Source organism: Myxine glutinosa, chromosome 12, assembly GCF_964187855.1.
Source record: "Myxine glutinosa chromosome 12, kmMyxGlut1.1, whole genome shotgun sequence".
NCBI classification, from domain to species: Eukaryota; Metazoa; Chordata; class Myxini; order Myxiniformes; family Myxinidae; genus Myxine; species Myxine glutinosa.
Window position 1 is genome coordinate 75870780 of NC_136272.1, and position 13864 is coordinate 75884643.

Sequence of the window (13864 nt, forward strand, 5' to 3'; positions counted from 1 at the left end):
TAGAAAGGGATGTATGGGGGGGGGGGGGAAAGGAGGAGGTCGAGGCGATCAGATAATGAAGGATTTTCCAAGGAAGGGAAAGTTTTTGGAGTGTCTATACTGTTGTAACAAAGTACAAGGTATGGTAGTTTGCAGGGATTCTCACCTTGCACTTGAAAATGAGTGGAGAGTGGTGGAGTTCCAAGAGGCACAGTGTATACATTGATTACCACCAGGTCTTGTGGCTCCACAGAGATACAATCATATGAAAATCGCCACTGCACAAGCACGTCAACAATATTTGGGTGAAAAAAAAAAATCATCGGTGCATTTAATCGGTAAGGCAAAGCTCAGGTCCGAAGTTTCTACTACCGAGTGGTCTTCATCCTGACTGTGCAGGAACAGTGTCCAATGGCCGCACAATCCCAGATGAAGACCACTCAGTGGTTGAAACTTCGGATGTGAGCCTTACCTGCTCCGCAACTATACTACAGTGTTGTGGCGACTTCATTTATGAATATGGATCTTCCAAACTACAACCATCATGTTGTGAACTCGATCTCAGGAAGTTTAAAACTGATATACTTTTTCACTTCTAACAAAAAATATGCTGTTTGAAGACAAGAATAAATACATTTTCGTGTCTATTCTGCAAATACTACTCCACAAACAAATACATTTGTTCAGGATACAGGAAGCGTCCGTTAAACATCGGGATCAGGAAGATGGGGAGGTGGTGTCACTTGGAGCTATGACTTCAAACAACCACTGAGTGCAATCATCACAAGTACTGGATGAAAGTATTATATTTAACAAGCACATGGTGAGAATTGCTTTACAATACATGTCCCCTATACTACCAGTCCCAAATGAATGGTGTTGGTCCAAGCACTCAGCAATTGTGAGCCACATACAGTCGGACAAATTGTTCAAAATGTCCAAAAAGGGCATAACTCCGTGGAAAATTGGCAAAATGCCCTGAAACTCAATCTTGTTCTCTAAGTTGTCATATGTTAGAGGGTATGGGGAAAAAAAATCTGGAAAACCACAGGTGAGATGGACAGACGGACGGACAGACAGACAGACGGAGAGCAAACCTATAGCCCCTCCGGTGACTAATAAAGTCTGTTAGTTAGGTCTTGAGGTGCTGGTATTATGTCTTACTTTTCCACCGTCGGGCGCACGCTGGCTGGGCAGCGGATGCGCCAACGTAAACAATACACAGTGAAGCTCCAGGTCTGAATACAACACCTCAAGGAGGATGTGGGTGATTGCATGCACACTTGCATCCATGGGCAATGACCAGTGAACCTGAAGCCACAGCTTCCCCTCGCTAGCCGTGATCTCCACATGGAGGTCTGTAGCCGTGCCAGGTGGAACCTTGATGAACGGCAGAGGTCGGTCACAGTCGTCTTCGGTGTTCAGATGGGAAAAGCAGAAGAGAAGGAGGTTGGAAAGTTGCACAACTGACATTGTGGGATGTTATGTCAAATACAATGCAATACCAGAACCGTTCATTTTAATTTTTTTGTTATGAATTGCAAGAAAGAAGTATTTTTTATACTGGTAGATTATTTTGTACATCATTCTTTCCCACCAATATTATCATATTTCCTTTCCTCGCTTCAAAAAAAACCAAAAAAAACCCAAAAAACCTTCCTTTTCACTCCATAACGATTCTCATTTCTACTTAAATTACCTTCTGTTTCCTGGTTCTACATTTTTTTCCCACCCCTCTCTTTTCTCAATATCTCTGAACTGAATGTACATTAAATATAAATGCTTCTTTCTCGCATTTAAATTAAATTGAAAATGCATTTCAACCCTTGTATCTCCTTCATAAATGCGACACGTGTTTTCCTTATACACCACAATATGTATCTTCTTCTTCTTCACAAGGGTTATTTTTCAGAGGTGTTTGTCCACTCGGCGCTTGGCCCATCAATCATCTCCCCACACGTACAGCGCAGACTTTTCCGTGCATTCAACAAGGGATCTTATCTCCCATCCCATGATCTTTATCTCTATTTGTCAAAGTTGGGAATCTGGAATCAGAATCTAGAATCTGGAATCAGAGCCCCACTCCACTCTCTCAAAGCTTCATGTCCTCCCTTTCTGCATCGCTCCTCACCCACCCTCTCAAACCTTCCCCCGTACTCCACACACTCAAACCTTCCCCCGTACTCCACACACTCAAACGTTCATCCAGCACCCCACACACAAACCTTCCCCCACATCCCTCACACTCAAACCTTCCCCTCACCCCACCCCCAAAGCCTCACCTTGCCCTTTCAAAGCTCCGCCATCTTGCATCCTCCCAATGCCTTGTCCTCCCTATCTCTAATTGTGTGGACCTCAAATATCAACATCTCTGCTCTAGCCTGACATCTCTCAATCCATGCACTGCTGATAAACCAGACATCATCTGTTTAACAGAATCCTTTTTCCCACAGGACGTCCCTGATTCCTGAGTATCTCCCTCCAGTTATTGTCTCCTCTGATTTGATAGGCCTGAACTTCACCCTGGCAGTGGAGTTTAACTTTACATCAGGAAAGGAATTTCTCACTGTGCATGTACTGATCTTACACCTCCCATTTGCCAGAAGTATCTCTGGCTGTGACTTCCCCTACGCTTCGACATCTTGTTCATCTTTGTGTTGTACCACCTTCTTAACAGTGAAGATTCCATCTAAATCTCTCTCAGATATCATGGATAAACTTTTAACCACTCACGCCAACTCTCTCTCTCTCTCCGTCATATGTGGTGATTTCAATTGCCACCATGCAACTTGCCTGGGTGTTGGTACGTCTCTCACCAGCCATGACACTTCAGCAATGGATATCTGTGACTGCATGGGAATGACTTGATCTGTGGACTTTTCAACCCAAAGTTCTCCCAATGGAAAATGCTCCCTTCTGGACTTGTGGATGACTAACTTTCCCGCAAATGTCTCCTGCTCTTCCTTTGCTCCAACTGGTTCATCTAATCATATGCTGATGAAAATCAACATCTCTGGCTATTCTCAGATATCTGCCTCAACCACAGCGAGCGTATCAGTTCACTCAAGCAGGTTTGCAGGGACTTCCAGGAGCCATCTCTCTTCAGGACTGGTCTCCTATATCTACTGTCTCTGATATTAACTCAGCCTTGGAATTCTTCCACAGAAACCTGCTGTCTCTTATACACAGATTAATCTCATCTCGTCTTTACTTATCCTACCCCTCTTACCACCAATGGTACACTGAATCCTGTGATGAGACAGTTGCTCTGAAACAACTTGCTGTAAGGATGAATCCAATTGAAGGCAATCTCAGTGCATTCCAAAAGGTCTGCAACACGTTTCTCCACGCTCAGGAGAGCCAGAAAACAACATCTGTCCAGCCTCATGAATGAAATTTCAAACTCGTCTTCCTCCTCTAAAACCTGATGGCACCTTGTTAAGTCTGTCTCTGCAGTAAGCGTACCCTTCCATCCCTTCCATCTCTTCAAATGGCATCACAACTGACTCCACTCATGAGAAGGCTGAATGCCTCAATTATCTGTATTTGCTTCCAAATCTTGTGTCCCCAATCACTCACTCTCAGTACCCATCCTTCCCTGTCACACCCAACTGCCTGGACTCCTAAGACCTAAGAACGTGGAAAAGTTTCTGGCAACCCTCGACTCTGACTCTGCAACTGGACCGGATGGCATCAACTCACGGGTCCTAAAATGCTGCTCTCCCCGGTTTTTTCACATCCTCTCTCTAACCATTTCACACTGTCATTTGCCCTCGGTCATCTTCCATTGTTTTGTGTGGTGTATTTTGTGTGGTAAATAAATGGAAGGATGTACTAAATGAAAGGTTGTTGATTGGAAATGAAAGTTCTAAATGGTCTAGTTGTAAATGTGTAAAGGTCAAATGGTCTGAAAAGTCTGAAGATCGAAAAGCCTAAATGGCTTTAATGGGTCGAAAGTTTCTAGAGGGTCTTAAAAGGTAGAAGTGGTCTAAAGGGTGCAAATTAAGGTCAAAATGGTTGGAATTGTATGAAGGCATCTAAAGGTCTTAAAATGTTGAAAAGGGTCTAAAGGTCAAAGGGGTCTACAGGATATTAAAAGGTCTGAAAGGTGTAAAGGTCTAAAAGGTAGAGAGGAGTATAAGGCTCTTAGGTGTTCTAAAGGGTGTAATTGGGTATATCATGTCTTGAGGGTATATAAGGTCTGCAGAGTCTTAGCAGTCTCAAGGGATCTAAATACACATACTCATGTTGTGCGGACAAACAGAAAAATAGATAAACCAGAAATATGATGTGCACAGTACAATACTGGTGAAATCCCTAAAATAAGTTGTTGACCTTTGGCCTATGTAGACCTTTTCTCCTATGTTGACCTCAACAATAATTGGTGTTTGAATTCAGTGACCAGATATGCAAGTCCTCTTCAAATTTCAAGTCAATTCGATGAAAATTGACAATGTTAGAAATTTGGCCTATGTTGACCTTTTGGACTATGTTGACCTCAATAATTGTTGGTTGAATTGAGTGACCTGATATGCAAATCCTCTTCAAATTTCAAATCAATCGGATGAAAATTGAGGATATTAGAAATTGCACCTAAGTTATTGACCTTTGGCCCATGTTGACCTTTTGAACTCAAAATCAATAGGCTTCTTGCTTGTGGCCAACTCCACCATTTGGTGAAGTTTTGTGAAGATCGGTTTCAAATTGTGACTTGTTGGCGACAGACAAACAGACAGAATGAAAAATCGGTCAGAGACCGAGGACTTGCCGGAATGTACTTTTTTATCGGCCATTTAGGACAAATATGGCGGCCGAACCACGTGACCGATGACGTCATCATTAACACATTTTATTCCCCATGGAGAGTTCTTTACAATGAGCCATGTCTCAATTTTTTCTGTTCAGGACTTTTGGAGATGTGGAGGTGCAGAGTTTTTCGGTTTTTCCAAGATGGCGGCCGACCACGTGACTGATGACGTCATCATTAACATATTTTATTCCCCATGTAGAGTTCTTTACAATGAGCCATGTCTCAATTTTTTCTGTTCAGCACTTTTGGAGATATAGTGGTGAAATTTTTTGCCGTTTTTCCAAGATGGCGGCCGACCACGTGACATATGACGTCATCATTAACATATTTTATTCCCCATGGAGAGTTCTTTACAATGAGCCAAGTCTCAATTTTTTCTGTTCAGCACTTTTGGAGATATAGTGGCGCAACGTTTTTCGGTTTTTCCAAGATGGCGCCAGAACCACGTGACTGACGACGTCATCATTTACGTATTTTATTCGCCATGGAGAGTTCTTTACAATGAGCCATGTCTCAATTTTTTCTGTTCAGTACTTTCGGAGATATAGAGGTGCAAAGTTTTTCGGTTTTTCCAAGATGGCGGCCGAACCACGTCACCGATGACGTCATCAATTGGGCACAGTCTATTCCAGGGCAAGACCAATATGTGTGCAAAGTTTGGCGATTCTACGTGCAACGGTGTAGACGCAGTGCTGCAAACAGACAGACAGACAAACAGACAAACAGACAGATGAAAAATCGGTCAGAGACCGAGGACTTGCCGGAATGTACTTTTTTATCGGCCATTTAGGACAAATATGGTGGCCGAAACACGTGATAGATGACGTCATCAGTAACTTATTTTATTCCCCATGGAGAGTTCTTTTCAATGAGCCATGTCTCAATTTTTTATATTCAGCACTTTCAGAGATATGGAGGTGCAATTTTTTTCCAAGATGGCGGCCGAACCACGTGACATATGACGTCATCATTAACATATTTTATTCCCCATGGAGAGTTCTTTCCAATGAGCCATGTCTCAATTTTTTCTGTTCAGCACTTTTGGAGATATAGTGGTGCAAAGTTTTGCCGTTTTTCCAAGATGGCGGCCGACCACGTGACATATGACGTCATCATTAACATATTTTATTCCCCATGGAGAGTTCTTTACAATGAGCCATGTCTCAATTTTTTCTATTCAGCACTTTCGGAGATATGGAGGTGCAAAGTTTTTCGGATTTTCCAAGATGGCGGCCGAATCACGTGAACGATGACGTCATCATTAACATATTTTATTCCCCATGGTGAGTTCTTTACAATGAGCCATGTCTCAATTTTTTCTGTTCAGGACTTTCGGAGATATGGAGGTGCAAAAATTTTCGTTTTTTCCAAGATGGCGGCCGAACCACGTGACCGATGACGTCATCATTTGGGCACAGTATATTAGAGGGCAAGACAAATACGTGTGCAAAGTTCGGTGATTCTACGTGCAACGGTGTAGACGTAGTGCTGCAAACAGACAAACAGACAAACAGACAAACAGACAAACAGACAAATGAAAAATCGGTCAGAGACCGAGGACTTGCCGGAATGTACTCTTTTATCGGCCATTTAAGACAAATATGGCGTCCGAACCACGTGATAGATGACGTCATCATTAACATATATTATTCCCCATGGAGAGTTCTTTACAAAGAGCCATGTCTCAACTTTTTCTATTCAGCACTTTTGGAGATATGGAGGTGCTACGTTTTTCGGTTTTTCCAAGATGGCAGCCGAACCACGTGACCTATGATGTCATCATTAACATATTTTATTCCCCATGGAGAGTTCTTTACAATGAGCCATGTCTCAATTTTTTCTATTCAGCACTTTCAGAGATATGGAGGTGCACAATTTTTCGGTTTTTCCAAGATGGCGGCCGAACCACGTGACATATGACGTCATCATTAACATATTTTATTCCCCATTGAGAGTTCTTTACAATGAGCCATGTCGCAATTTTTTCCATTCTGCACTTTTGGAGATATAGTGGTGCAAAGTTTTCCCATTTTTCCAAGATGGCGACCGAACCACGTGACTGATGACGTCATCATTTACATATTTTATTCCGCATGGAGAGTTCTTTCCAATGAGCCATGTCTCAATTTTTTCTGTTCAGTACTTTCGGAGATATAGAGGTGCAAATTTATTCGGTTTTTCCAAGATGGCGGCCGAACCACGTCACCGATGACGTCATCATTGAGGCACAGTATATTAGAGGGCAAGACCATTATGTGTGCAAAGTTTGGCGATTCTCCGTGCAACGGTGTAGACGCAGTGCTGCAAACAGACAAACAGACAGACAAACAGACAGACAAACAGACAGACAGACAAATGAAAAATCGGTCAGAGACCGAGGACTTGCCGGAATGTACTTTTTTGTTGGCCATTTCGGACAAATATGGCGGCCGAACCACGTGACCGATGACGTCATCATTAACATATTTTATTCCCCATGGAGAGTTCTTTTCAATGAGCCATGTCTCAATTTTTTCTATTCAGCACTTTCGGAGATGTGGAGGTTTCGGTTTTTCCAAGATGGCGGCCGAACCACGTGACATATGATGTCATCATTAACAAATTTTATTCCCCATGGAGAGGTCTTTACAATGAGCCATGTCTCAATTTTTTCTGTTCAGCACTTTTGGAGATATAGTGGTGCAAAGTTTTGCCGTTTTTCCAAGATGGCGGCCGAACCACGTGACCGATGGCATCATCATTAACATATTTTATTCCCCATGGAGAGGTCTTTACAATGAGCCATGTCTCAATTTTTTCTGTTCAGCACTTTTGGAGATATAGTGGTGCAAAGTTTTGCCGTTTTTCCAAGATGGCGGCCGACCACGTGACATATGACATCATTAACATATTTTATTCCCCATGGAGAGTTTTTTTACAATGAGCCATGTCTCAATTTTTTCTGTTCAGCACTTTTGGAGATATAGTGGTGCAAAGTTTTTGCCGTTTTTCCAAGATGGCGGCCGAACCACGTGACCGATGGCATCATCATTAACATATTTTATTCCCCATGGAGAGGTCTTTACAATGAGCCATGTCTCAATTTTTTCTGTTCAGCACTTTCGGAGATATAGAGGTGCAACGTTTTTCGGTTTTTCCAAGATGGCGGCCGAACCACGTCACCGATGACGTCATCAATTGGGCACAGTCTATTCCAGGGCAAGACCAATATGTGTGCAAAGTTTGGCGATTCTACGTGTAACGGTGTAGACGCAGTGCTGCAAACAGACAGACAGACAGACAAACAGACAGACAGACAGACAAATCAGAGACCGAGGACTTGCCGGAATGTACTTTTTTATCGGCCATTTAGGACAAATATGGCGGCCAAACCACGTGACCGATGAAGTCATCATTACTTGTTTTCTAAACTAATTTATTCCTTGATGATGCTCAAGAAATTTCATCTTGATCGGATGAAGTTTTGTACTTGGCGAATTATGACGTCATAATGGAGGAACCTATGACATCATCATTAACATATTTTATTCCCCATGGAGAGTTCTTTACAATGAGTCATGTCTCAATTTTTTCTATTCAGGACGTTTGGAGATGTGGAGGTGCAGAGTTTTTCGGTTTTTCCAAGATGGCGGCCGACCACGTGACATGTGACATCATCGTTAACATATTTTATTCCCCATGGAGAGTTCTTTACAATGAGCCATGTCTCAATTTTTTCTGTTCAGGACTTTTGGAGATTTCGTGGTGCAAAGTTTTGCCGTTTTTCCAAGATGGCGGCCGACCACGTGACTGATGACGTCATCATTAACATATTTTATTCCCCATGGAGAGTTCTTTACAATGAGCCATGTCTCAATTTTTTCTGTTCAGCACTTTTGGAGATATAGTGGTGCAAAGTTTTGCCGTTTTTCCAAGATGGCGGCCAACCACGTGACATATGACGTCATCATTAACATATTTTATTCCCCATGGAGAGTTCTTTACAATGAGCCATGTCTCAATTTTTTCTGTTCAGCACGTTTGGAGATATAGTGGCGCAACGTTTTGCCGTTTTTCCAAGATGGCGACCGAACCACGTGACTGATGACGTCATCATTTACATATTTTATTCCCCATGGAGAGTTCTTTACAATGAGCCATGTCTCAATTTTTTCTGTTCAGTACTTTCGGAGATATAGAGGTGCAAAGTTTTTCGGTTTTTCCAAGATGGCGGCCGAACCACGTCACCGATGACGTCATCAATTGGGCACAGTCTATTCCAGGGCAAGACCAATATGTGTGCAAAGTTTGGCGATTCTACGTGCAACGGTGTAGACGCAGTGCTGCAAACAGACAGACAAACAGACAGACAGACAGACAGACAGACAAACAAACGAACAGATCAACATACTTGCCGGAAAATTTTTCCGGCAAGTAACAAACGAACAGATCAACATACTTGCCGGAATCTTTTCCGGCAAGTAATGAAAAATCGGTCAGAGACCGAGGACTTGCCGGAATGTACTTTTTTATCGGCCATTTAGGACAAATATGGCGGCCGAACCACGTGACCGATGACGTCATCATTAACATATTTTATTCCCCATGGAGGGTTCTTTACAATGAGCCATGTCTCAATTTTTTCTGTTCAGTACTTTCGGAGATATAGTGGCACAAATTTTTTCGGTTTTTCCAAGATGGCGGCCGAACCACGTGACTGATGACGTCATCATTAACATATTTTATTCCCCATGGAGAGTTCTTTACAATGAGCCATGTCTCAATTTTTTCTGTTGCGTACTTTCGGAGATATGGAGGTGCAAAGTTTTTCGGTTTTTCCAAGATGGCGGCCGACCACGTGACATATGACGTCATCATTAACATATTTTATTCCCCATGGAGAGTTCTTTACAATGAGCCAGGTCTCAATTTTTTCTGTTCAGCACTTTTGGAGATATAGTGGCGCAACGTTTTGCCGTTTTTCCAAGATGGCGACCGAACCACGTGACTGATGACATCATCATTTACATATTTTATTCCCCATGGAGAGTTCTTTACAATGAGCCATGTCTCAATTTTTTCTTTTCAGTACTTTCGGAGATATAGAGGTGCAAAGTTTTTCGGTTTTTCCAAGATGGCGGCCAAACCACGTCACTGATGACGTCATCAATTGGGCACAGTCTATTACAGGGCAAGACCAATATTTGTGCAAAGTTTGGCGATTCTACGTGCAACGGTGTAGACGCAGTGCTGCAAACAGACAAACAGACAGACAGACAGACAGACAGACAGACAGATGAAAAATCGGTCAGAGACCGAGGACTTGCCGGAATGTACTTTTTATCGGCCATTTAGGACAAATATGGCGGCCGAACCACGTGACCGATGACGTCATCATTAACATATTTTATTCCCCATGGAGAGTTCTTTACAATGAGCCATGTCTCAATTTTTTCTGTTCAGCACTTTTGGAGATATAGTGGAGCAAAGTTTTGCCGTTTTTCCAAGATGGCGGCCGACCACGTGACATATGACGTCATCATTAACACATTTTATTCCCCATGGAGAGTTCTTTACAATGAGCCATGTCTCAATTTTCTCTGTTCAGCACTTTTGGAGATATAGTGGAGCAAAGTTTTGCCGTTTTTCCAAGATGGCGGCTGAACCACGTGACCGATGACGTCATCATTTGGGCACAGTATATTAGAGGGCAAGACAAATACGTGTGCAAAGTTTGGTGATTCTACGTGCAACGGTGTAGACGTAGTGCTGCAAACAGACAAACAGACAAACAGATGAAAAATCGGTCAGAGACCGAGGACTTGCCGGAATGTACTTTTTTATCGGCCATTTAGGACAAATATGGCGGCCGAACCACGTGACCGATGACGTCATCATTAACATATTTTATTCCCCATGGAGAGTTCTTTACAATGAGCCATGTCTCAATTTTTTCTATTCAGCACTTTTGGAGATGTGGAGGTGCAGAGGTTTTCGGTTTTTCCAAGATGGCGGCCGATCCACGTGACCAATGACATCATCATTAACATATTTTATTCCCCATGGAGAGTTCTTTACAATGAGCCATGTCTCAATTTTTTCTATTCAGCACTTTCGGAGATATGGAGGTGCTAAGTTTTTCGGTTTTTCCAAGATGGCGGCCGACCACGTGACTGATGACGTCATCATTAACATATTTTATGCCCCATGGAGAGTTCTTTACAATGAGCCATGTCTCAATTTTTTCTGTTCAGCACTTTTGGAGATATAGTGGTGCAAATTTTTGCCGTTTTTCCAAGATGGCGGCCGACCACGTGACATATGACGTCATCATTAACATATTTTATTCCCCATGGAGAGTTCTTTACAATGAGCCATGTCTCAATTTTTTCTGTTCAGTACTTTCGGAGATATAGAGGTGCAAATTTATTCGGTTTTTCCAAGATGGCGGCCGAACCACGTCACCGATGACGTCATCATTGAGGCACAGTATATTAGAGGGCAAGACCATTATGTGTGCAAAGTTTGGCGATTCTCCGTGCAACGGTGTAGACGCAGTGCTGCAAACAGACAAACAGACAGACAAACAGACAGACAAACAGACAGACAGACAAACAAACGAACAGATCAACATACTTGCCGGAAAATTTTTCCGGCAAGTAACAAACGAACAGATCAACATACTTGCCGGAAAAAAATTTCCGGCAAGTAACAAACGAACAGATCAACATACTTGCCGGAATCTTTTCCGGCAAGTAACAAACGAACAGATCAACATACTTGCCGGAAAAATTTTTCCGGCAAGTAATAACGCACACGACCGACCAATATACTTGAAAAATCTTCAATTTTTGTAAGTATTAAACAGACAGACAAACAAATGGACCCAAATGCAATACCCTCTCCTGGATCCCATTAACTACAGACCTATTGGCTTACTTTCAATCATCAGCGAGGTCAGGGAATGCATCATCACAGTTGATATGAATTCCTTCCTTTTCTCAGATCATCTTTTCAACAACCGTGAGTTGATGTCAGATCATCAATTTGGTTTCAGACCAGGTCACTCAACCTTGGACATGCTGCTTATACTCTCCCAACAATGGATGCAGAGCCTCAACATCAGACATGAGATCAGGGCAATCACTGTGGACACATCTCATGCTTTGGATACAGTCTGGCATCAGGCATCCCACCTTACTCTCCAAACTCTCTGCCTTTGGTCAACTCCACACATGGCTGCCTGACTTCGTCTATTCTCGTAGCCAATGTGTCGCTCTCAACTGAATCCTTTCATACCCTTTCCCTGTCAAGGCTGGAGTGCCCCAAGGCAGTGTTCTGGGTCCAGTCCTATTCCTGATCTTCATCAATGATCTCTCTAACTCTCTGGAAAATCCCCATTATATATTTGTTGATGATTCCACTCTCTACCATGATATTCCTCATCCTTCAGATAGGTAGAATGCAGCTTCTTCCTTCTCTTCACACCTTGATAAAATCACTAGATGGTCATGCAAATACTTGGAACATGTCTTTCAATCCTGACAAATGTCACACTCTCACTATCTCCCTCCGAAAGAACTGTTTGGCAACCCTCCACCCCATCTACTTTCTTAACAATCCTCTTGAGGAGGTTCAGTCATTCAAATGTCTGGGTCGCACTATCAGTCATGATCTTTCTTGGGCAAACCACATTTCAAAGTTGGCATCCTCCGTCGTACAAAGTCCTTCCTTGGCACACCTGAACTCCTATCCACCTACAAGGGCTTCATTCCCAGCTTGATTGAGTACTGCTCTCCCCTCTGAGCTGGCTTCCCTGCCTCAGATCCTGCTCAGAATGACGCCGTGGAAACCAAGGCCTTCAAGGTTATTGGAATCACCCACAATGAAGCTGACTCTATGGGTCTATCACTTCTCCATCACAGACAAGTCGATGGTCTCTGTTTTATTTCGCCTCCTTTCGAGTCTTGCACCCTCTGCTCTTTCCACGTTTTGTCCCCCTCCAGGTTTCTGTAGGGCACACATGGTCCACCATTAACCCCCTTCCAGTGAAAGTAACTAAATCCAGGATCACTGCTCACCTCCACTCCTTTGTTCCTCTTTTTCCCCACCCGTGGAACCAACTTCCACATTCCCATCAATCTCATTCTTCCCTCCCGGACTCCAAGACAGCCAAGACAGCTGTTCACCACCATCTCAGATTGTCACCAATCCAAAACCATGATCTCTTATACCCTCGTTAACCCCCACCCCAATTCCCTCCTCCTTCAAGATTTCCATTTTTCCCTCCTGAGAGTTTCCTTGTGTATCCATCTTGTCCACCCCGTGCATCCTTTCCTGCCCCCATACCTCCCCACACATTATTTGGGCAAGTCTGCCTCCATCTTGGCCTTCAACTCTGTTGTTGGTGCATCCCGCACTCTCAATTATTCCTTTTGTCCTGTTTTGTCCTGATCCGTTCAGAGTACTAACACTAGCTCTTACACGAGCCTCAGCAATTTATACAAAAAAAATGCCCTCCTACTCCAGCATCAATCCGACAGTTTACAGCCAGGCCCGTAACGGATCCCAAACTAGCCAGTTCAACGTTAAATGCATTATTTATTCCTCATAATGTCATGCGCATGAATCAAATAGGGTGTAATGCAACGAACATCCGTGAGTGAATTTTGAAAAAGTGGGAATTTACAGTGATGGATTAAAGAAGTAAAGTGACAGTGGAATAACAGGTGTGCTGGGTACTTACTGTCCGAAATGGAACACTGCAGGCCCTGCTGGAAGATGGTGGTAGCGGTAAGGTACAGACAAAGGAAAAGAAAATCAGTCTGTGAAGAATACTGGACCACAGGAAACTTCTACTAAATGCAGGAAGTCATAAAACGATTATTCCACAACAAAATCCATCACACAACACCGATATCCTCCAGGTCTGATGGATAGTTCTTGAATTTAGGAAGACGGCAAACAACCAACCTGACATTCTGTTTTCCTTCTATACTATCGCACCTTCACAAATGGATCTATAGTACGGCTCCAATGTAATTGTCATGCTCTGGCATTATGATTTAGGGACATTTTGATGATTGCCAGTAAAGT

General features: G+C 43.0%; 1 protein-coding gene across 1 annotated transcript in view; it reads right to left on the reverse strand.

Moving 5' to 3' along the window:
• Window positions 1-13864, reverse strand: part of LOC137417359 (interleukin-17 receptor C) — a 72078-nt gene that overhangs the window by 36167 nt on the left and 22047 nt on the right. The window contains exons 2-4 of the mRNA XM_078766273.1: window positions 13515-13539; window positions 1144-1391; window positions 146-257 (exon numbers count right to left, since the gene is read on the reverse strand). Of these exons, the coding sequence (XP_078622399.1) occupies window positions 146-257; window positions 1144-1391; window positions 13515-13539 (385 nt within the window). The remainder of the gene's footprint in view (window positions 1-145; window positions 258-1143; window positions 1392-13514; window positions 13540-13864) is intronic.